This window comes from Megalopta genalis, chromosome 1 (genome assembly GCF_051020955.1).
Source record: "Megalopta genalis isolate 19385.01 chromosome 1, iyMegGena1_principal, whole genome shotgun sequence".
Classification (NCBI taxonomy): Eukaryota; Metazoa; Arthropoda; class Insecta; order Hymenoptera; family Halictidae; genus Megalopta; species Megalopta genalis.
Window position 1 is genome coordinate 31,950,984 of NC_135013.1, and position 23,933 is coordinate 31,974,916.

The following is a 23,933-nucleotide window of genomic DNA, read 5'->3' on the forward strand; positions in this document are numbered from 1 at the left end:
AGTTCGAAAATGGCGCCATTTGTGGCGAGTGGCGCCGCGCGCGGTGAAAATACGAACTAGAATTACGGGGTCCATACAGCGCCAAAACATGCAGTGGCAAAACGCTCAAACTGTTGGGCAATTTTACCGACGGAGTCGATTATCCTTTGGAACTGCACAGTGGCGCCATCTGGTGAGGTCTAGGAATTATCGTCTGCGGATAATTTTGGCGAACAGTTTGAACGTTTTCCCACTACGTGCTTTGGCGCTGTACGGACCTCTTAATTCTAGTTCGTGATTTCGTCGCAAGAGGCGTTACTTGCGACACACGGCGCAATTTTTAAACTTTTAAAAATTATTTCGAATTGGAAAGATGGAACACACGGTGGTTGTGCGTGTTTTTAAATAACACAAATTATTTATTATCGCAAGTACTGATTATAAACACTTCACATTACTTCCATGATAGCTTGATGAAGCAGAGGCTTCAAACTCTCGCGAACCAAAGTATGCTTTTCTCCGTGTGTTATTATTAGTATAGACTTAGCTATTTTCAAAGTCTCCAAAGCCTGTTTCGATTTTTCCACGTACAATTGAATTTTTCCCATCATGAGATACAGTATTCCGGTCAACGGGTGAATTTCACCGTAATATGTTCTGAAACACAAAAATTGTATACTAGTTTTTCATTCGCGTGCCAGATCGATCTAAACTACTGATTATATATATTATATATTATATAACTACTGATTATATATCTTACAAATAGCCATTAATTAGTCTTTTCGCGTAAGATTCAGCTTCCTCCCAATGTTGCAAACTTATGGCAGAAACGAAAGCACTTTGCAGAGTTTGCACGTGTTGCACGTTCAGCGGATGCAGGACACCCTCTTGTTTTTTTAAGCACACCTTGCTAACATCCAAGTCTGAAGTTTCTAATAAGAAAAATATGCTTTACGATCGGTCAGGATTATCGATATAATGGTTCGTTACTAATTTCGAAAAGGATACAGGCCGTATCCTTCATACTTTGCAAATGGTAGGCAGTGAAGTCGGATATCTCGTCAAACGTTTCTTTAAATTTATCTGGGAACACTGTACCGCAGTTTTCGCATATCCCTTCGTCAGGTGAGCAAGGATGCGTACAAGCTTTGTTCGAGCACATTACGGCTCTGGTTGTTAGTTCTGGTTCTTCGCATCTTTTACAGTTACACCAAAAGTAATAGGAACTCTGAAGTTCCGTTCGTCTATCTTCTGTTGTTTTCAGTACGTCGATGTACGATAGTCTTATCTACATGTACGTACGATTAGAATTCAATCGCCATTGTAGTTTATAAAAGAGAAAGATTTTTACCTGAGACCAATCCAAACAAGGAAGATCTTGTATCGTTCTAATAATTATGGTAGAACCTTCGAAAGTGGCTACAGCATTTGGCAAACAACTGTGATCAATGATGGAAGGTCCTAAATAAATGCCGACACCGATACTGTTCATGTCCAGGTCAAATATATTAAAAGAGTTAATACAAATTCTGCCATAGATGGCCAATAATTCAACATTGCTTGGAATAGGTTCATCTTCAAATAATTCATTCAAAATGTTGTACAGGCACATAAAATGTTCCATTCTCTTCTCATCTTTTTTTATGTCCGAGTAATCTGACGAAACAAGGGAATTAATGATAATAATAAAGGGAAGAAGAGCAAATATTTCCGATCCTATCCATTATTACTAATATATACTTACGCGACATTAGATCCTTGAATTTTCTGTAACTTTTCTCACTGTAATATCCAGTCTCGTCACCTCCACCTCGACTTAGCTTTATGATTACACGTGTCATAAGACGCGCCATGTCTGGTACAATTTTTGGTAAAACTTTCTTCAATTTTGGGCATTCTGTTTTGTGTATAGACCAAGCGTCTTGTTGGCAGGAACGATTGCAATAATAAACGCATTGACAAGCAGAACATTTTGAAAGTTTACCGCTAAAACATACAGATACAAATTAAAATGTCATACAAATTTTATAATGAAAACAAAAAGGAATGTTAGTCGGACAAATGTAACATTTTCCTTCGTTTATTTAAATATACCTTTTTAAACAACAGTCGCATCGACTAGTCCTATGCTTTGAACTAAGAACAAAAGCAAATGGTTTAGCGGTAAAAATAGTTGTTCCTTTCTTTATGGAATTCTCACACCCGTTCATCTTTTATATAAAATTACAAACGAAAGAATCAGATGTTAATCCGTTAAAAAATTACATGTTGTAGTCGTAAGAAAGATACGGAAAAAGGTTCGATCGAAATGCAAGCGTCGATTTTCTTCGGAAACGGAATAAAATTTCGCCAATGATTTTGTGTATTAAAATTTCAATTTAGGTAAAACAATTACCCATACTTTATAGACAATAGTAAAAATTAAAGTACCGTACATATGACACGACTGATATTAAAAGATAACCTACACGAGTTAATTCACCGCTACTACGTGCTTTTGTCATCAGTTTATGTTAGTTAAATTAATTGGAAGAGGGTCGAAGACTATTTTTAATATTTTAATAATCACAAGTGAATTTGTAAAATAATTCATATAATGATAGCTAGTTGTCGCTGGGAACAATGATTTACAGAGTAACGGATGCCAAGTTAAAAATAATTGGGAAAATGGATGCCAACAATTAAAAATAATTTAATTTGAAATACCTTTGCAAACAATAATCGCATCTGTCTTTGCGATACGATGACCGTAAAACATACGCATAAGGTTTTGCAGTCAAAATAGTTGTACCTTTGTCGATAGGTGGCCTTTTGTATCCGTTTTTTATCCTCATCTTTGTTGAAAATTATATATTGATGAAAATTTCAGTATTTTCAAATTAAATGCAAGACAGTGTAACACAGAACGTCATACATACAATGTAAATGAATTTAGTTATTCGCTACTCCGATCGCGTAAGTTTACCTGCAGCCTATTTCGAGATCGGTTTATTTTAGAAGATCTAATTATGGGAAGGATCTATATTTGGTAATTAATAGTAATTATTTGTCTAGAGAGAACTACCAACGAAAAGTCTGAAAAGGAACATTTATTTACAATAATTTAATCGTATAAAAATCTTGAAAACTTTTCATTACTCTATCTTCTATAAATTTAATCAGTTAATGTTGTATTTTTTTTTTCATGGAAGAACACACGTCTTGTCATTAAACGTAGTGTCTTATGTACAAGGCCGTTCTTCGTAATATAAATTAGTCTTGGCGTTGTCTTCTTTCTGTTTGTGTCTTAAACATTAATCTTACTATCCTGAAATTTCTTCTGTTTCTTTCTGTAATTCCGTGTATTTGAACGTAAGACATTTTAAAGTACATAACAATACCTTAGCAATGCCTTTATCTGAATTAAACAAGTCACAATCGTGTACATTACAGATTTCATCCAAAAGAATCGGTAAACTTATTGTAAATTCAGTTGAGCGTAGAAAGGAATAGGAATGGGAGACTTTTTTACTGAATGATTCTGACAAAGTAATGATACGCATTCGGGCAACGTTGTGACCGTTTACCACTCTTTCTTATGCTCATCCATCGATACACCTCCGGGTCCTAACGAGACTATCATTAAAAGGCCACCGATCACCGACAATGTCTGAAAACAAATAGAATAGTTTTAAACGAAAGTTCGATGGAATAGATGCGAAACAGATGTGGCAAAATATCCGAGAAATTACCTGAAAGAAGTCGTATTTAAGGAAATCCCTAAGAGCTTTGTGTTCGGGAATGGCCCACCATGCATTGTGGTAGAGATTAAGCGCGGATAATAGCAACACAAGCAACAGCGCGCTGAGTTTGGTTTTGTATCCGATAGTCACAAATACCATCAAAATACTTCCAAGGATATCTTGCATTATTTGAAGGAACGATATTTCAATGCGAATCAGAGTTGTAAACATAAATGCCAACAAAATTCTGCCAGCCAACTGAAGTAGATTCTTAGGCTTATTGTCTCCAAGACGTGGTACACCAGCAAATAATGATCTACCTTCGACTCTTGATTCGGCAAGAACAAGGAGAAGAGCACCTATGAGCGCTAAGTTTCTGAACAGGAAAGTTACATCCAATATAATGTTATAAGCTAATGTTTGCAGGACAACTATGAAGAACAGGATTCCGCAAGCGATGCTGACTTTCCATCTTCCAATAACCATCACACAACCTCCGAGTTGTCCGATTAAATTGATCAGGACAAATATTGTAGCTAGGAAACTACCGCAGCCCCATGTATTGTCCATAAACTGCCTTTGCTCCGACCATTGAAACCACATTCTCAATCCATCTTCCAAAAATGTGGCTATGAGGCAAACTCTTGCCAGAGTTGGCAATATGTGTTTTCCATTGCGAATTACCTGTTACATAAAGAATATATAATAAATGAAACAATATGGGAATATGGCAACAATATTTCAAAGTAGGTCTGTGAAAGTGTACCACAAACCATGAAAAGCAAGAGAAACATCAAAAGAGAAAGTAAATAACGATGAAAGTTTTATATCTTATGAATATGTTAAAGAAATCCTAGTAGTTCAAGGAGAGAGCAAATTGCATTAGGGAAGAGAATATCGTTCGATTAATTGAAAGATTACGATTGTTTGAAAGTTATTGAATGAACGGTTGCAACAACGATATTTGCGGCATATATTCTATCACCGTGACAGTGCATAACCTTTAATTTTTTCGCTTACAATTTACAATATAAGAACATTTACAATGCACGATAACAATGTAAAATGCGCGTGGAGATGAATGATTAAACGGAAAACCGATTCGAAATGAAATATGGATTGTATATAGGCGATCCTGCCGCGATGACGTTGACAGGAGTACACCTGTGTTCCTACAGGATTTCTGCTGGTTTTCTAATCGAGGATTACTATGCTAAAACAGCACGACGGATTTAAGAAGAAAGAAATTAAGCGGAATCGTTTGAAAATTCACCTGGTCTGCGATTTCCTCTGCTTTCGAGATTACCTCCTGCGAGATCAGCATCTTGTTTTATTCAAAAATCAAAAAATAACCCATTCACTCACGTATACACACGTGCGCGCACGCAAGTGACCGATAGAATAGTTGAGTAGATAGAGACAGAGGAATAAAGATGGAGAGGGAGAAATTTAGAGAAACACGGGACTGGTGGGCGCAGTAGCTTGGCAAGACTGTACGAGCAATATTCTTGCGACTCTTCCGTATGATGTGGAGATTGGACTACGCGTCACTTCCGGCATACGTGGTCGCACAATATGTTCCGTAATCTTTTTCGAAAGTACATACGCACATTGTCGCTCAAAACCGTGTTGGACAGACTTTCTTTGTTACAATTATGTACCTGCACACGATCATGGAAACGTTTATTAAATGTAAAACGATTAGTCGCGCAGTTCATTTCTCATGGTATCGGACAATATGTATTACCAATGATTCAATTAAATATCTCGCTCATAATGATACGTGTGAAATAATTAAGTCTCTTTTTATCCTCTTCTGTATCTCTGTATGAACTTAGATCAAATTGATGCAGGTTGTGATAAGAATAAATTCGCAAGTCACAAAATCATACAAACATAGAATATTTTGAATTTCGAATTTGATTCACTTCTTTGGACATTGTAAAATAATTATATGCAACTACTAGATCTAACTTCTAAAGCAATAAGCATTGTATGTATTCTGATTTATATGCATTATCGAACTTTGATATCGGCGTGAACGTAATGATTACGAAACATTGTTATCTCGCTATCTGCACTGATTTCCTTAAGATCGTTTCTATTGGAATCTAAAAAGTGACTTAGCTGTGAGTACTTCAATAAGAACTTTATTCAACAGATGTATTTTTAATCACCGCTTCTCAATCGGAAGATAATCTGCGAAAGCGTTGTGTCGAGTAATTTCAGTTTTTGTTTTGAGGATAGTGCCGTAAAAAATATGAACGGCGGTCGATGGCACTGAAGCGCCATCGTGACCACGTGTCAATAACTACTAACTAAGGACTTCGTCTCGAAGCTCTGTTTTGTGAACGTAAAAATATTTCTGTTGTTTACCGTATTATGTTCGCTAAAAATAAACTGACATACGTTTCTCATAGAATAGAAACCTTTAGAATATGTGAACTCAATATAACAAAAGCTTTCTTACCGTAACATTATACATAGTTATTCTTTCAGGCAAATATGTTTGACAACAGCTTACTGTCAAGCAACTCTTTTACCGTAATTCCTTTTTGATTCACGGTACTGCTTCGAGGTAATACAAAATTGATATGCACTTAGTGCATGCCTTGTAAATAGATCGTCAAATTTTGGATATTCTACCTTCGTGCGGGGGCTAGTCTATTGTTTGGCAAGTTTATTTATTGTTTTTTTTAGAAATTCCATTAGTCAGGTCGAGTTGTAATTATCGATAACGTAAACAGCGATGGCACCTTTATCAATGACTTGTCGTATCATCGCAGTTTTTATTCAGAAATAGAAACTATTTACAACTTGACCTAACCATCTAAGGTTAAGGACACACGTTTCGTAGCTTTATGTCTCCTTCCAGAATGACCGACATGGCAGAAAAGGCAGATCACAAGCTGTGCAGAGAAGACTTCACGCCGGGTCCTGCCAGTTACAGCGAGGTCTATCCTGGTTTATATCTTGGAAATCTTTCAGCCGCTACGGATATCGAATGGCTGAGGGAAGCGAAGATAGACTATATACTTACAGTAGATTCTTGTCCGATACCTCGACAGATTCCAGAGCTTCTACCTAATTTAACCATCAAGTATATTCAAATTACTGATATGCCACGCGAAGATCTTCTTACTCACTTCGGAATATCTTACGAGTTCATAAATCATGCTCTAGAATCGAATAGCAGAATATTAGTGCATTGCTATCTCGGTGTCTCCAGATCAGCCACATTGGTGATCGCCTATTTGATGAAAAAATACAGGAAAAGTTACTGCGACACGTTCGAGATCGTGAGAGAGAAGAGACCGATGATTGGACCGAATCGTGGCTTCGTAGCCCAGCTGAAACTGTACGAAGACATGGACTTCGAGATAGATAGCACCAGCATACGGTTCAAAATGTACAGACTGCAAATCGCAGCGGACAAGGTCCGGAAAGCGAAGATTTTACCGCAGGACTGCATGGACCTGGTGAGACCAGATCCAGCGCTTGCCACGGTACGTCCAGAGCCCACGGTCTATCGTTGCAAGAAATGCCGGCGAATAGTCGCCAGCGCCAGCAACATCTTGCCACACGCCCCGAGGGAGAAACAGATATGGAGGCACATAAGTACAAAGAGAACATCCAAACAATCAAAAGCTGTGCACGAGCCTTTGGAACTACCAAAGAAGGACGAGCACGAGCCGGTAGAGTTTTGTACGAAAATATTGTTCGTCGAACCGATGGCTTGGATGCCCGATATAACGCATAACGTCGAGGGGAAACTGAACTGCCCGAAATGCAGCGCGAAACTGGGCTCGTTCAGTTGGATAGCGGGCAATCAATGTCCATGCGGCAGCAAAATAGCCCCCGCGTTTTATCTGGTTCCATCCAAGGTAGATTGGAGCAATGCCGTGCAGAACGTACAAGTAACTGTATAATGCTAGAAATGTATTTGTATATTTTAAGAACTTTTGGACGGACGATTAACATATACCGTATAAGAACAGATTTTTGGAACCTTTTTACGTGGGATATCGTAGCTTGTTTAATGTCGCCACGGACGCACGTATCCGACCAATGCGTCTGAAAAAAACAAAAGAAAAAAAGAATTGGTATTCTAATTTTCATGTGCCAATGTTAAAACGCTGTCCACAAGGGGACGCAGAGTTCTCCGACTGCAACGTTAATTGCCGCAACGCATAAACGACCCGTTCTTCCGTAATTTCGTTTTTTCTATTCATATACAATACGTAATATTCCTTTTGTCTACTACCGCCGTATTCAGCGTTAACGTCAGCGTGTGTACAACGTGTTATTATTAATCATTTCCGTAGCGTTAGAGTACCATTTTTGCTGTATATCCATACTTCTTGTATCGATAACATATAATATATATTTACGATTTCTACCATTTATTAATCTATATCAGTTCTACAAAATAATCTTTCTTTTTAGAATTACTCTTTTTTTTTTACCCTGTATTCGATGCTTAAACACTAACGTTGCATGCAATTGCGATCGATTGGTCCTCCGTGCTCCGTCATCCTTCCGCACAGTCGAATTGAAAGCTTTGGTATTCGATCTAGCTAGATCCGCGGTCGCGAGACGAAGAAGCTACGCAAGCCACAATTTTCTCCACTTCTCTATTCGCACCCGGACGCTTCGATCGTCGATAAATATTCCCGCGAAAAATTCCACGAAATTCCGGTGAAGTTTCACTGGAAAACCTGTTGTAGACCTGCGGTACACGTGTTCCCGAGAGATAGAACCAAGCAACTTGCGCCGCATCTCCTTCCAATCGCGAAGGTGCGACAAGGGTTGCAACGGGCGTCGCGATCCTAAACGCTTTCTCTCACATGCTCGCGTGCATGGCGGGGTACGTGGCACCGTAAGGGTGCGTTCTGAACCTGAGCGCGTTCAGGCTGTTCATCGCGGATCCTTCCAGCCCCCCGTGTATCTCCGTCTGATGATAAGAGGGGATGTTCATGTTCCCCAGATTGCCGTTGATCAGCCCGTGGCAGGTCGAGGGCGCTTGCATGGAGGCATAGTGTTGCGAGGACCTCCAGTACTCGCCGTACGGGTACTGGGTCATCTGAGCGGTCTGCAGGGTCTCCGGGTTGTTCTCCTGGGGGTGCGCGACCCTAATCGGCCGCAGGGGCAACGCGGCCTCCATCTCCTTGGTCGACGAAACGCCTCGACTGATCGCCGAGCTCCTCTCGTTCCGCCGGAATTTCGCGCGTCTGTTCTGAAACCATACCTGCAACAAACGCGCACCGTGTCAGACACGCTTGGCCACCCTTGGCGCCATTTTCTCGGCAAACTCGAAAACTACCCTCATACAACAATCCATCTTTTTTCTTTCAAAACAGCGAGAAGCAGCGACTGCTGTTCCCGCGTCGGAATCGCAAGAATTCGGAGAGCCTCGCGGAGCTCGAACAATTTCTCTCGCTTCTCTCTTGCTTCGCGTGACCTTACGGAGGGATTTCCGGGGTGGTACAGTTTCGAGCCGGTTGCCAAATAGCGAGACCGGTCCGGGTCGCGTTCGGGCTCGTCTGCAAGGGTTCCGCCGGCCGATGCTCGGTGTTCGGCCGATCGTAGGGAGAAATAGAGGAGCCGAGGACGAAGTCGGGGAGATCAGACGAGACGGGACAGCGTGACGGCTTCTGGCAGGCGTACGGTTCGCGGACAGATAGACAGCCAGACAGACCGACAGACAGACAGACATCCGCGGCAGACGCTGTTCCTCGCGGTTGTGCTGGTAGTGGTAGTAACGGATGGGATCGACACGGGCAACCGAAAGTGTGTTCTCCTTGTGATCGTGTACCACGGGCCTCGGGGATCGCACACGTGCGGGATACAAGCGGCGCATCATATCCGACGCCGTATGCCAAGCACAGATGCTGCTACTGGAACGACGCAACTATCCCGACGCAAGCTAATCATAGCTCCTTGCCCTGACAACCTGTCTCCTTCGATTTTCTGCCTAGCTGTCCGCGACCTCCACCCTCCTTCCCCGTTCCCTCTTTTTTTTCCCTCGCCGCCTCTCTCTCTCTTTCTCTCTCTCACTCTCTTTCTCCGTCTCCGCTCCTTTCCTCCCTTCGGCACGGTCCGTCCTTCCTTTCGCAGCTACCCACCATGATCCCGGGGAACACGTGTGGACCTGGCCCACCGCCGCGCCGCTACGATACTTTTTTCTGACGGACATTCTTCCTCCTCGCAAAGTGGAAGCGCGTCTTCAAAAGGCTACCGCGCCCGTCCAAGGTCGGCCAGCTCTTTCTCCCTTTTTTTCACTCTCTCTCTCTCTCTCTCTCTCTCTCTCTCTCTCTCTCTCTAGTTTCGCGAAACTGCATCGGCGTCGCGCTCTTTGCCCCGGTCTGCGCGGTCTGGCGTTTCGGGGTGCACGCGATTGCGTTTCGAGCACGAGATCCGAGAGTTCGGGAGAATTTTTCTTCCTCGTTTTTTTCAGCAGAAATTTCAACCCCTGTCGCTCTATCTCCCTTCGAATTACGATGGCGGCGGAATCGTCGGATCGCGCGAATCCGGGAATCCTTGGCTTTCGCGAGGACGCGACACGCGGCGATGATCGCGCCGATCGAAAGACAATTTACCTGGACCCTCGCCTCCGACAGGGAGACCCTGGTGGCCAGTTCCTCGCGAACGAACGCGTCCGGGTAGTGCGTCCTCTCGAAGACCCTCTCCAAGGCGGCTAACTGTTGCGCGGAGAACGTGGTTCTGCTTCGCCGGGGCCTTCTGTTCGCGGCGGCCGTCGCGGCGCTCTCGTTGCACTCTACAAAGCACAAAGAGAGACATAAAGGTGGTTTCTCTTGGGACGCCGCACGCCGCGATAAACGAGTTCCGTCATTCGAAAAGTCGGGGGCGAAAAAGCAGCCGTTACGGGGACGGGCGGCGAGACGAGGAACGGCCGCGGAGCCGCGGCTATTCTTGAATGACTGTTACTGTGCTCGGCCGGTCATCGAGGCGGCATAAATGCGAACAGCATGACTGGAAACGCGCGATTTCGATGGAATCAAACGCCTCGTGAGCTCATCGTGGAACCGCATCGACGGCTCCGCGACGCTCGTCTGGCTCGCCCCGCGATTTCGTCGCGTTACGTAAACCAAATTACGTAAACCGTTATGAGATTCCATCGTGAAATCGTTACCTATGACCCTAGCGCGCGATCCTCCGGCACCGAGGACCCTCTCGCACGATACGATACTTCCTGTATTTTCGCGGCTCGACTCGACGAGCGCCCGTTTCGTTTTTAACCCCTTAACCCCTTGCCGTGCCATTTTCTTCGTAGTTTCGATAATTGAGCCGTTTATTTTGAAAGTGGCATAAGTCACTTTGTTTTTAAGTCGATATATTTAAGGGTTTGCGTTTTAACACGTTTAAAAATATGGATGCTAACTTTTGAGAAGATTTACTTGTATTTGTTATCTCAGGATACTGATATTTTTCTCAGTATAAATCATTTCGTATAAACATTAAAAAATCACCACTTTTCATTACTGTAAAGTGACTTATGCCACTTTCAAAATAAACGGCTCAATTGGAAGCTTTTCCACTGTAATAATTCTTAAGAAGAAAAAAGACAATTTATATTCATTGTGTGTCTACGTTTTTCCGAAATGTTTGAATATTGATGACGAGAAATCAGAGTTTTATTCAGACTGAAAAGAACGGAATAGCATTCATACTTAACAAGTTATTACTAGAAATCTCCCTCACGTGTCGGACTCGTCGAAGTATGGCAAGAGGTTAACTTCGATTCGTGTCGAGGATTTTTAGCGATCGTCCGCCGTGTACGATTGTTACAGTAATGTCTCTCTTACTGACGCTCAAATTGTGCTGAAAAACGGACAATTTCGGAAGAGGAGATACGATTGTTCGAGCCTTGCGGCTCGTTTTTATAATTGTGGACAATTTATAACTATAAAAATAAACCGCGAGGCTCGAATAATCGTATCTCCTCTTCCCAAATTGTCCATTTTAGTGGACAATCCGAGCGTCAGTAAGGAAGACATTACTGTACAGTAATGGTTGTGTACAGAAATGGACAATTTGGGGAGAGGAGATACGATTATTCGAACCTTGCGGCTCGTTTCTATAATTATTGACAATCGATAACCATAAAAAAACGAGCAACAAGGCTCGAATAATCGTATCTCCTCTCCCCAAATTGTCCATTTTTGTGGTCAATCCGGGCGGTACAGTAATGTCTCCCTTACTGACGCTCAGATTGTGCAGAAAAATGAATCATTTGGGAAGAAGAGATACGATTATTCGAGCCTTGCAGCTCATTTTTATATCTGCTGAGAATTCGTAACTATAAAAATAAACCGCAAGGCTCGAATAATCGTATCTCCACTTCCCAAATTGTCCATTTTAGTGGACAATCCGAGCGTCAGTAAGGAAGACATTACTGTACAGTAATGGTTGTGTACAGAAATGGACAATTTGGGGAGAGGAGATACGATTATTCGAACCTTGCGGCTCGTTTCTATAATTATTGTCAATCGATAACCATAAAAAAACGAGCAACAAGGCTCGAATAATCGTATCCCCTCTTCCCAAATTGTCCATTTTTGTGCATAATCTGAGCGTCAGTTAGGGAGACATTACTGTATTCCGTTTCCACGAGTCGGGCTCGAAGACTGTTCTCTCGTCGTCGACGTTTAATCTTTTAAGGAAATCGTGGACACGCGATAGACACGGATTCTCGCTCTCTTCCAACCCTTTACACTCGAGCGACGACCCCAAGGCGGTATTAAAAATTGCTACATCGCGTTCCGAAAAAAGTTGTATCAACCAATCAATTTGTTTATATGCAAAGAACTGTTAAAGTCGTAATTGTTGCACGAATCGCAAAATTCAATTTTAATACGTATAAAATGCAGCAGGTTACATAAAATAAAAATACCGTGGATCGGACGGACTACTTTAAATCTTCCGTTGATTCGGCTTCGAGCGCAAAGGGTTAAGGTTAAATTATTACGAACGAGAACGTCGTAACTGCAGAGATTATGGCACGACGTGGGGCCGAACGATCTACACTAAATTCTCCCTAATCGACGCTCAGATTGTGCACAAAGAAGAACAATTTGGGAAGAGGATATTCGGCCCGTTTTTATAATTGTTGACAATTCGTAACTATAAAAAACAAACCGCAAGGCTCGAAGAATCGTATCTCCTCTTCCCAAACTGTCCATTTCTGTGGACAATCCGAGCGTCAATTAGAGAGACATTACTGTATCTCGCGACGCGAGGGTCGTTTCCCATGGCATCCAGTTTACGTTCACCGTGATTCCTTGCAAAATATCCTGCGTTCCTCAAAGGACATCGTAAAAGCGTCCCGAACGTCCGTGCATGCGAGAAATCTCGGATGCCGCAGCTTTAAAATCGCTCGCGCCGTTGTCCGCGGGCGAACCGCGTTTCCCGCGGTTCCACGACGAAGAAACCGCATCCTGACGCATCGAATGCTTACCCAACGAGTGATTCGACGTCGCCAGAAGCCGCGAGACCGTGAAATCCTGCGGCGCGTGGCTGTTCGGGACCTGCGAGACTATCACGCCGTTGCCTGCCTCCTGTTCGGAACTCGCGCACAACATTTTGCCGCGCCGACGAAGCGGAGTGATCGATCCGCGTCGCCGTGGATCAACGTTTGTCCCGCGTCGCTCGCCTAATCGATCCGCCGACGCGTTTCCAGGATTCAAGGAGCCCGCGAGCGTCCAACGCGGACGACGTCCGCCGCGTTTCGAGCTACCGGCGACGGTGTGCGGAGACGCGACGACCCCGTCGGGACATTCGTCAGGGCGCGACGATTATTCACGAGGGATGGAGGTGCACGGGAGCGAGAGGCGCGCATTCACGCGTAATTTCCATCGGAGTATATGAACCGAGGCATCGTCGAGCTGAAGCGTGACGGAGCAATTAAGGGCCCGCGCCACGTGCCGGCTGAGCGCGCTCCTCCAAAAATATTGCCGTCCTCGTTTCGCCGCTTGCTCGGCCGCTCCGTTCCGCCGCGACTTCCGATAATCGCTATCCCTCCGCCGGCATTATCGTAATCAGCATTCCCGTCGAACTTGATATTCGGGCGCCGCGTTAAAATCGCGTTGCTTTGTCGACGGCGGCTCGCGACCTTGGAATTCTTCGAGTCGCCGAACGACCAGCCGGATGATCCGAGTTTTCGGAAGTCCGAAGTTCAGTGTCTCTCTCGCGTGCTATTCGCGCATCAATCCCGAAGCCATGCTTCCCTCCCGAGCCGCCTTTCTTCCCTTCTTCTTCCCGGAGGCCGCGAAAGTTTCTCGTCGGCTGGTTCGCCGCGGCGGCCGCAAATCGCGGGTCGGCAAGGACGGCGTTTTCGGGATCGATGTCGTCGCCTCGTCTGCCAGAGTTCGCACGATAATCACCCACTCTTCCCGGCGTCGCGTCCACACACACCCCCGTCGCTCTCGGTCGTCACTCGTGCGCGGGTCGCTTTTACAAGGAATCACCAACCGATCGATCACATTCGTGGCGAGATCACCGCGAGCACCGTGTCCGAACGAAAGTCATCATATTAGCCGGGGCGGCGGGATGCCAACTGACTCGGCCAAGTTGAAACGTACTTGAAGATCTCCTCCTCAGCCTCTTCATTTGTTTCTCCTCTTCGTTCCTTCCCGCCCGCACCCCGCCCGCGAACCTTCCTCTCCCTCCCGGTCCCGTTTCTCCGTCCCGCGCTCCGGTTTTCCTCCCGCGTCTCGCTCCCGCGGTCCGCCGGCCGGGACACGCACTCCGTGGCCGAGAGAAATAGAGCATTCTAAGAGTAGGTGGAGATTTCCTCGCCAAGCTCCACCTTCATTAGATGCTCATTGGTTTCGAAACGGCCGAGCGGTCCTTCGGGCTTTTTACGCCGAACTCTTCAGGGTTAAACGCGCGCGGCGCGCACGCGACCGGTTCGCCGGAATCGCGATCGCCGATGGAAAATCGCCGTTCCGTTTCCGCTCGTAACGATCGTCGAATCGTCGATCCGCGGCCGGTATCGAGCCGGAGTCCGCGGGATCGCTTCTATCGCGAGCTCTCCTGCAATTTTTCGCGTTCGAACGGAGTTCGATCGCCGCGTCGCTTCGTCGACAAAATGGCTTCGGTCGACTGCAAGATCGATTTGGCTCGCCTCCTGAACTGTTGCACGGTGTTGCACGGTGCAACATGGTGTGCGAGACTTTCAAAATCGTTGACAATTCTCGGCGATTTCTGTTCGATTTTTATTGAAAAGTCTTGCTAGGTTCTCGCTGCTTCGCACGCGTTGCGATCGAAAGGCCGACGTTCGCTCGGTTAAATCGATGTTCTTCTTCTTCTCGTCGATAAGTTTCCGTTGGCACGGATACATTCCGAGGAACGGAGGAGGAGCCAATCGGCTCTCGTAGCGCTAGGTCGTAGAATTCCTCGCGGAGCCGCCGTGAATTCCGAAAGCCAAGCCATGCGCGGTTTTCATGAAAACCGTAGGCGCCGGCGTCATGGTGTGGTTTCAGTTTTCAGGGACACGATGAACCGCGGCTCTATATGCAGCCGAACATTGGTCTTCTTCATAGCCGCGGCCTGGCTCTCGTTACACAAGGGTGTCGAGTAACAATTTCGCCTTAACGCGAGAGAGCCCCCGACCTTCTATCTCGCTGATCGAACCTCACCCCTGTCTCTTCGAGGTACGCCGCCCTCCTCTTCCGCTTCTGATTCGAATTAACGGGATTCTGTTGCGGTTCGTCGCTCGAGAAGTTCGGAATACTGTGCGATTTCGATGAACCGGAAGGGAGCCGCTTCGCGGGAATTACATTCGGAGCTTCCAATCTCGACGTGTTCTTCTTAACGCGTTCAGACTGCTGAAAAATCGCCGCCGAAAAATCCTGCGATATCGCGGTACAGTAAATTTGTATCGATTTTTCTTCAGCTTATTCGAGCTCCCGGCTCATTTTTACAGTGGCCGATTATCAGTAATTATAGAAACGGGCTGCGAGGCTCGAATGATCGCATCCCCTCTTCCAAAATTGTTCATTTTTGTTTGCAAGCTGAAGGAAAATTAGAATTTATATATATTTATTATTTATATTTATTTAGATAATTAGAATTTATAGTAATTGGTCACTGCAATCCATCGCGTGGAATCAAAGCTTATCGCACTGATCAATACTTGAATTGTTTTAAATTGTGCGAGTTGGTTTTAACGACTAGATTGCGATGGAAGTTAATTCTTAAAGATTAACGTTTTAATTTCACTGACAATTCTTTATGGAGTGACATTAATCGATTAAAATTTTTAATTTGATCGAATGATCTATGAAAACGAAGGAATTAATCGTCGAAAGATCGACAGTCGAAGTTAATCGATCGATGAAATTAATCGTCAATTGTCGATTGAAAGAGACAATTGATAATTGCTGATTTTTTAATGGATTTTTGGGACATTTGCGAGGATATTAACCTTATTTTTCAAGAACAGATATTTTCGTATAATTCTGTTAAGAATTGTCTTTATCATATTTATAACAATACACATATAATGTAATAAATACGACAAAATGTAATTGACAATTAACGGGTCACTAATTTTTTAACTTACGATTATTCACACCGTAAAGATACATTTATGAATTATTTATTCAATTTATATGTTACTCACGGCAAATATTGCAACAACGCTTGTTAAAAATCAGAATAAATATCTTATCGTTACTTTTATAAGCTACTATAAAACAGTTGTTTTTCGTGCACCGTGAATCTACCATTAAATTCCTACTTCGGTCGTTAATCGCGACTAACAATCGAAAGAAACATAATTGTTGATTACTATAAACGTTTAACAATCGCAATTCAATCATTGTCCGTCGATTAATGTTCAAATCACGGAGCGAGTAGCCCCATTGTACAATAAAACGCGATAAAACAAACAACAAAGCGCCGTACACTTTCGCAACGTTCACGCAAGAACGGCCGACTTTCTCCGGCTTTCGCGAAGCAAAGAAAAACGCCCTTTGCGAGAACACGTTGCACAAAAGCGGCCGATCGATTGATCACCGAAGGAATTATAGAGTCCGCTGTCAAAACGCGTTCCTATGCAAACTCATAAACCGTGCGCGCTCACAAAAGATCGAGCTCGGGGAAAAAGTGCGCCGGCCGGGTAGCGCGAAAAGGGAGCGAGGTCGGAATATTCGAACATCGGCGCCCAAAAAATCGCGGCGATCCTCCACCGAGTTCTTTCTCCCGAAAACAAACAGGGTCGCGGCGATGATTTTCGATTACAGGTGATCGACACCGAACGATCGATCGATCGATCGATCGAAGCGTCGAAGGCCGGCTGGAGAACGGAGTGCCGACAGCTGACCGTGTTCTACAGTTCGTCGCGGAGGAAATGTTGCTGGCTCTCGGCAACAATTATATTCCCGGCGATTTTATTTATACGAGGCTTTTACGAGCGCAGTCACTCTTGCTGTCAACCGCGCTGGCCCAATAAAACGCGTCTCTGTGCGTGCGTGCGTCGCGTTCGCGCGCGCGCGAGCTGGTTCGCTCTCTCTCTCTCTCTCTTTCTCTCTCTCGAGGCCTGCCCAAATTATTTTCCTCGAAATAAATAGGAAAACAACCGAGAGATCGAACGAGCACCGCTCGCGCGTTCCACGAACGAACGACCCGAGCTATAATAGTTGCGTTACATCTCGAATTGCGAGATCTTCTCGCCGTGGTACACGTTTTTTTACTTTGCCGCGACGGCGGCGGCGTTCGATTCGAACATCCGGCGAGAACTTTTGTCTCGACGACAACGACGACGACGACGACGACGTCGACGACGAATGCTGCCGCCACGGAGAGGGCGGCGATGCGATAGCCAAAGTTTCGTTTTTAGTGTTGAGACTCGGCCCGAGACGGACGGGTGCGTCGCGACGCCGTGACACGTACACGTCGCTTGTCGCCGCGATGCTCGCTAGAAAATTATGAGCCGAGCCTGGACACTTCGCCGGTCTTTGTCAGCCCCTTTCTCCTCCGCGTTCTCCTCTCCGTTCCCTTCCCGTTTCTTCTCCCGTTCCTTTCGCTCGGTCCTCCGTTTTTTCGTTCGAGAACTCGAGGGACTCCGTTTCACCCCGAATGCCGGATCACGCATGTTTGACGCGTAAAAATCGCGCGTTAAAGCCTGCTACTTGCCGCGAACCCTTTCCCGGCCCTTTCTAGGCCGCGTCGGGCGACGTTTCGACGAGTATTTACCGCCCCTTCGCCCGAGAATTATCGGCGAAGGGACGGTAAAATAATCGACGGCGCAGCCACCGGTTATAAATTACCGAATCGGAGAGGTCGCCGAGGGAAGCGAAGCTCCCGGGAGAAATAGAGAGACGGAGAGAGAGAGAGAGAGGGTCGAGGACCGGCACAAGAGAGGCTCGGTGTCAAGACTGATCAGTGTCCGCCGTTCTGTGAGACGTCGGAGGGGTCCTCCCGAACCACAGATGCAGTTCTGACCACCGTGGCGGTGATCGTTCCCTGACAACCCTCGAAATAGCTTCCATATGTGTGGCTTCGGGGAAACATCCTCGATGGTATTTTTCATATATTTCCATATTCGCGATTGTCCTTTTCTTTCGACACGGTCCGCGGCGCGGAGCGAGCCCTGCTGACACTCGAGGAACGATCAAGCAGATCCGTATCTGCGCGCCGTTCCCGTGCCACCGTCTTTCCGCGGCGCATACATTACTTAAACGCTCCTGTCAGTCCACGAAATTTACTCGGTCTAGCGTTCGCTCTTCCCGCATGCTGCGTCCTCTCATTTTAAGCTCCAAGTAGCGAGAGACGTTTAGATAGCGAGCAGCTTTTATTTGGTCCTCCTCGGCCAGATTGAGGCCTCTTGGTACGCGACCCTTGTTCAACGATCACTCGCGAACGATGCGGAACTTTGTATCACTCTTGCTCCACGTCCAAACACATCTGGATCCGTGAACGTGGAAAGTTTCAGCGGTCTTTTCGGGTTACGAGAAATTGTCTCTGAGTGGACGCTCTGCGTATAAAAGTTGGCAATTTGGGAAGAGGAGATGCGATTGTTCGAGCCTCGCGGCTCGTTTTTATAGTTGTTGGGTATCGGGAATTTTTGTGTGCAAGCTGAGGGAGATTAGGGAGAATTTATTGTATTATTAGAATCTTATTACACTTTCATTTCATTTCTGTTACTTGCATTCGGACAATTTTGATTTTGCATGAAGATTCGCAGTGTGCTCGTGGTACAGTAAACTCTCCCTAATTGACGCTCAGTTTGTGAATAAAAATGGACAGTTTGGGAAGAAGAGATGCGATTGTTCGAGCCTCGCGGCTCGTTTTTGTAGCTGTTGGTAATCGAGAATTTTTGTGTGCAAACTGAGGGAGATTAGGGAGGATTTATTGTATTGTTAGAATCTTATTACACTTTCATTTTATTTCTGTTACTTGCATTCGGACAAATTTGATTTTGCACGAAGATTCGCAGTGTGCTCGTGGTACAGTAAATTCTCCCTAATTGACGCTCAGATTGTGAATAAAAAAGCACAATTTGGGAAGAGGAAATACGATTTTTCGAGCCTTTTATAACTTGCACCCTTTATAACTTGCACTCTTCTTATAATTGTCGACAATCGGAGACTCCAAAAACGAGCCGCAAGGCCCAAAAAATCGCGACTTTGTATTCTCAAATCTACCGGTTTCAATTCCGAGCACCGAACATTTCTGGAAGAAATTACTGTAACAAGATTTATTACTTTTAGGCTCATTTAATCATTTAAATCATTTATTTAGGCTCTGCAGCATTTGTATCGCAACGTAATTTCGAACGAAGGAATTCGTTCGATCGTTTCGTAAGAAAAAATTCTCATAATTTCGACGATTTGATAAACAAGGAACGCGGAGACCGGTCGTTCCGACTGTTGCGGTAAATTCAGTTTGAAAACCTCGCCCATGAATCGAAAACCAAAATGATCGTCTTGCTTTGAACACTTTATCCACCGGACGAACAATCGAGGCTCGATAATTCTCATCGAAACAACGACCCCAAGAAAGACGATTAAATTCTCCCTAATTTTCCTTCAGCTTGTAAGCAAAATTGGACAATTTGGGAAATGGAGACACGATTGTTCGCGCCTCGGGACTCATTTTTATAGCTGCCTATTGTTAATAATTATTCTCGTTTTCCCAAATTGTCCATTTTTGTTTCAAAGCCGAAGGAAAATTGGAGAGAATTTACCGCTGTTCGGGATCGCAAGAATAGATTCGCTCGTCATCGTCGCGACAATTCCAACGTTCTCGATCATGCAGCCGCGAACACGACAGTCCGCTGTCTCCGTAGACTCGTTTGCCAGCGCGTTAAATGCGTTTCAATCGGTTCACGGAGAGCTCGGTAGGAGCGTTCGCGGCCAGGATCGAAGGGTGGCCAGGATGAAAAGTGATCGGGAACGAAAGTGCTCGGAGGAAATTCGTAGGGAGGAGTCCCGTCCTGCGTTTCGGGCGAGCGGCAGCCGTCACGGTCAAGAGACACCCGTGAATTTACGATGATCACCTTAACGACCGACTTCCGAATTCTCTTTGAAATTTGCCACTCGTCGCGTCGGCTGTCTGCGGCTGTCGAAGGGTGCGCGGCGACGCTTAATGCCCCGTGACGCCTTAAATCTAGCCTCGGAAGGAGACTCTCGCCGCAGAGGAGCAACTTGTCCCAGAACACGGAAGGCGAGAATAGCGCGCGGATCATGGTCATCGGCCACCGTGAAGACATTCGATTAAGGGCGATGAAAGCTGCACGAGGAACCGTTCGCACGAACCGCCGTGCACCGACACGACGGTTATAGAAACGTGCACCGACTCGGAATCACGGATCTAGAGAATCATACGCATCACTAGAAGAATACAGAATTGTTTGTTTAACCCCTTGCCGTACCATTTTCCCTCGTAATTTCAACAATCAGAAGTTTCTCGATTGTAATAGTTCCTAAGAAGAAAAAGGACAATTCATATCTTTATTTCTTTCATTTTTATTTTGTAATTCACATTTATTTTTTTATTCATATTTATTTTTCTATTTCTATTTCTATTATTTATTATTTTCTATATATATTTATTTTATTCATATTTATCCTATTTACTTTTCTATTTCTATTTCTATTATTTATTACTTTCTATATATATTTATTTTATTTACATTTATTCTATTTATTTTTCTATTTCTATTTCTATTATTTATTACTTTCTATATATATTTATTTTATTCATGTTTATTCTATTTACTTTTCTATTTATATTCATATTATTTATTATTTTCTATATACATTTATTTTATTCACATTTATTCTATTTATTTGTCTATTTCTATTTCTATTATTTATTACTTTCTACATATATTTATTTTATTCATATTTATTCTATTTATATTACGACTAAAACGTGTCAGACTCGTCAAAGTATGGCAAAGGGTTAAATTCGCAGATTAATTCTTATGCTAACACGTTGTACCTTCTCGATTTTATTAGGGTCAGGGAAAATTTACGTTAAACAACAGCATACTTTTTTCAAAATATACTGATAAAAATCAGCACGAGTGTACAAGACAAAAGATAAAAAATAATCAAAGTTACGAAACACTTGCATTGTCGAATGATTCGTTTCTAATTTTAAGTGGCACGTTAAGCTGGCCAAAAAGTTCGCACGGACGGTTTTCTTTCGTCCGTCGAAGACCCGCGGGAACTTGTTGGCCAATCACCCGATGGATGCTCGAGCCCGAGGTTTGCCAAAGTGTTTTAATTTTGAACATTCTTGATTTTTATCCAATAGTCAAATGTTCGAGGGGCGGCACGGGGCGGGAGGAAAATCGCGGCAGCTTCTCCGGGCAGGAGTTAAGTCCCCCTTAACGAAGGGGCGGCCGGGTAATTCGATAACGAGGAGAGATTTCGAGACGAAAGCGAGGAAAGCCGAGGCTCGCGGGAGGAAGAAACATATCATCCTTCGGTTTCTTCGGTTCGTTCGGGCAATTACAAGGGTCGTGCGTCATTCTCGCCAATTAGCGACGGAGGAAGCAACGTCGTAGCGGGTGGAAAACCTGCCGCCTTCTCTCTCTCTCTCTCTCTCTCTCTCTTTTCCTCTTTCCCCGGCATTTTTCTTGTTTGCTCGTTCGCCGGCCGACCGGGAAGATAATTTTACTCCGGTTGTTCCCCGGTTTGGGGTCTGTCGTCGGTCGTGTTCCTCGGCGCGACGACAGCCGAACAGTTCGCGTTTGAATCGTCGATGCCAGCCTCGTTAACCGATCCGTGAAAAGACCGCGTGTCTCCCGCCCGTTTGTCCTGAAAGTTTCTGCGGAACTTCCTTTCCGCAAAGGGAAGGGCAACGTCCGTGCCAAACACCGCTGGAAATCCTCGTCGCTAATCTGATTCGATTTTTTATATTTTATAGGGGTAAGCTCTCGAGGGTAAGCTCAGATTGTGCACAGAAATGGACAATTTGGGAAGAGAAGGTATGATTATACGAGCCTTTTTTATAGTTATACGGCTCGCTTTTATAGTTACCGATTATCAACAATTACAAAAACGAGCTCAAATTGTCCATTCTTGTGTACAATCTGAGCGCCGATTGGAGAGAACTAACTCTATAACTAAATAACTAAATTAATCAATTATAGCTAAATAAATTAGCTCGATAACATTACCAATTTCTTTGAGTTCTATTAAATTGAAAGACTGCGTCGTTTGGCAAACCAATTAACCCTTTGTACTCGAAGCTATTTCAACTCGAAATCCAAAACAATTCTCGTCCGACCTACGGTATTTCCATTTTATACGATTTACCGCATTTTATGCATATAAAATTCAGTCTTGTTAGTCATACACCAGTTACACCTTCAACCCCTTGCAATCGAAGCCAAATTAGCGCAAAATTTAAAACAGTTCTTCTGACCCACGATATTTTCATTTTATATAACCTAGTGCATTTTGAACATACGAAATTGAATTTCATGACTCATGCAATACAGTTACGCTTTCAATAGTTCTTTAAACATAAACAAATTTGTTGAATAAAATTATATTGAAACGTGACGTAACAGTTTCTAATGGCGCCTCGGAGTCGCCACTCGAAAGCAAAGGGTTAACAATTTCTAAAATATAATAAACAAGTTTAGCAATTGCTTTGGAACACGACGTCGCAATTTTTAGCGACGACTTAGATCCGAAGGGAAACGATAAGCACTGTTATCTCCGATCCTTGAATTTCGCGGATCGCCTAAAGGATCCACAATCTCTCTTGTAACTAAATTTGCCCGAGTATTCGTCTCGCGAACGTGGCAATATAAACGCGCAATCGCGTTCGAAAGTGCAAATGTTGTCGAACAGCCCCACATCCCGGTTTACCCTATATTGTGTTACAGATGTAATCGAATGACTCTTTAACGTGGCTCGGGTCAGACAACCGTCATTCATCCGCGGTGGCACGAGGAGGCACGAAACCCGCCCCTCCGCGCACCCCCTCGCGCCCGTTCGCACCCTTGCGCCCGTTTAACAGAGCGTGAACCCAGTTACCCGTCGCCGCCACCCTCTCGCCGTGAGCCACGCCACCGGTTCCGAAAAGTAAATTATACATTCACGGTGTTCCATGTTCGCTTACGTTGCTCATTGTAATATATGTCAAGGGTTGACCACCTCGGCCATCGTGGGAGGGGGCCCCGCGCGCATGCCTGCCGGACAACCAGCGGACTTTTACTCTGCCCACCTAATTACAGGGTCTTATCACTGGCATTTATCCTGTCGACGTTATTACGCTGTTGTGCCGCGGTACCACTTATTATTAGCGGTGAAACGTCGTCGACGGTGGTCAGCGCCGACACGAGGCAATTTCGGCGACAATGGAACAAGCTGGCCAGCACGATGGAACGGATGTTAACGTAAACGCCGGGGACAACAGCGGCGATCGCATCGAATAAATAAACGCGGCGAGTGCGAAACGACAAAACGGTTGCGAACGATTCGCGGGATCGGCACCGACCGCTGCAACTGTTGCCCCCCCGTTCATTCGTGGAATACGGTAATGTCTCCCTAACTGACGCTCAGATTGTGCAGAAAAATGAACAATTTGGGAAGAAGAGATACGATTATTCGAGTTACCGTTTTTATAGTTGTTGAGAATCGGTAATTATAAAAACAAGGCGCAAGACTCAAATTAGTCGTATCTCCTCTTCCCAAATTGTCCATTTTTCTCCGCAATCTGAGCGTCAGTTAGGGAGAC

At 44.6% G+C, this 23,933-nt stretch overlaps 4 protein-coding genes across 9 annotated transcripts; 1 reads left to right on the forward strand and 3 right to left on the reverse strand.

Moving 5' to 3' along the window:
* Positions 1 to 375: 375 nt before the first annotated feature.
* Smyd3 (SET and MYND domain containing, class 3) lies at positions 376 to 2,960 on the reverse strand. 3 transcript variants are annotated; one of them, XM_033465886.2, is made up of 6 exons: positions 2,689 to 2,960; positions 1,727 to 1,968; positions 1,334 to 1,638; positions 1,009 to 1,270; positions 743 to 914; positions 376 to 636 (listed from the first exon to the last, which is right to left on the reverse strand). In XM_033465886.2, the coding sequence occupies exons 1-6, from the start codon at positions 2,814 to 2,816 to the stop codon at positions 429 to 431; spliced, it is 1,317 nt and encodes a 438-aa protein (XP_033321777.2). In that variant the 5' UTR covers positions 2,817 to 2,960; the 3' UTR covers positions 376 to 428. The 3 variants fall into 3 exon arrangements, with proteins under 3 accessions (XP_033321777.2, XP_033321776.2, XP_033321778.2); XM_033465885.2 differs by having other exon boundaries at positions 743 to 905; positions 991 to 1,270; XM_033465887.2 differs by lacking the exon at positions 2,689 to 2,960 and adding an exon at positions 2,077 to 2,650 and having other exon boundaries at positions 743 to 905; positions 991 to 1,270.
* A 93-nt stretch (positions 2,961 to 3,053) lies between these two features.
* Surf4 (Surfeit locus protein 4) lies at positions 3,054 to 5,171 on the reverse strand. Its single transcript, XM_033465893.2, has 3 exons — positions 4,978 to 5,171; positions 3,714 to 4,388; positions 3,054 to 3,631 (listed from the first exon to the last, which is right to left on the reverse strand). The coding sequence occupies exons 1-3, from the start codon at positions 5,026 to 5,028 to the stop codon at positions 3,545 to 3,547; spliced, it is 813 nt and encodes a 270-aa protein (XP_033321784.1). The 5' UTR covers positions 5,029 to 5,171; the 3' UTR covers positions 3,054 to 3,544.
* A 219-nt stretch (positions 5,172 to 5,390) lies between these two features.
* Positions 5,391 to 8,110, forward strand: MKP-4 (dual specificity protein phosphatase MPK-4). Of its 4 annotated transcripts, XM_076525527.1 has the most exons (3): positions 5,910 to 6,057; positions 6,204 to 6,282; positions 6,580 to 8,110. In XM_076525527.1, exon 3 carries the CDS (start codon positions 6,581 to 6,583, stop codon positions 7,631 to 7,633), a length of 1,053 nt encoding a protein of 350 aa, XP_076381642.1. In that variant the 5' UTR covers positions 5,910 to 6,057; positions 6,204 to 6,282; position 6,580; the 3' UTR covers positions 7,634 to 8,110. The 4 variants fall into 4 exon arrangements, with proteins under 4 accessions (XP_033321780.1, XP_076381642.1, XP_033321779.1 ...); XM_033465889.2 differs by lacking the exon at positions 5,910 to 6,057 and adding an exon at positions 5,391 to 5,833 and having other exon boundaries at positions 6,204 to 8,110; XM_033465888.2 differs by having other exon boundaries at positions 5,911 to 6,057; positions 6,204 to 8,110.
* On the reverse strand, positions 8,087 to 14,317 carry LOC117217959 (paired mesoderm homeobox protein 2). The gene is made up of 3 exons (XM_033465894.2): positions 13,183 to 14,317; positions 10,304 to 10,482; positions 8,087 to 8,952 (listed from the first exon to the last, which is right to left on the reverse strand). Exons 1-3 carry the CDS (start codon positions 13,304 to 13,306, stop codon positions 8,548 to 8,550), a joined length of 708 nt encoding a protein of 235 aa, XP_033321785.1. The 5' UTR covers positions 13,307 to 14,317; the 3' UTR covers positions 8,087 to 8,547.
* Between the last annotated feature and the right edge of the window lie 9,616 nt (positions 14,318 to 23,933).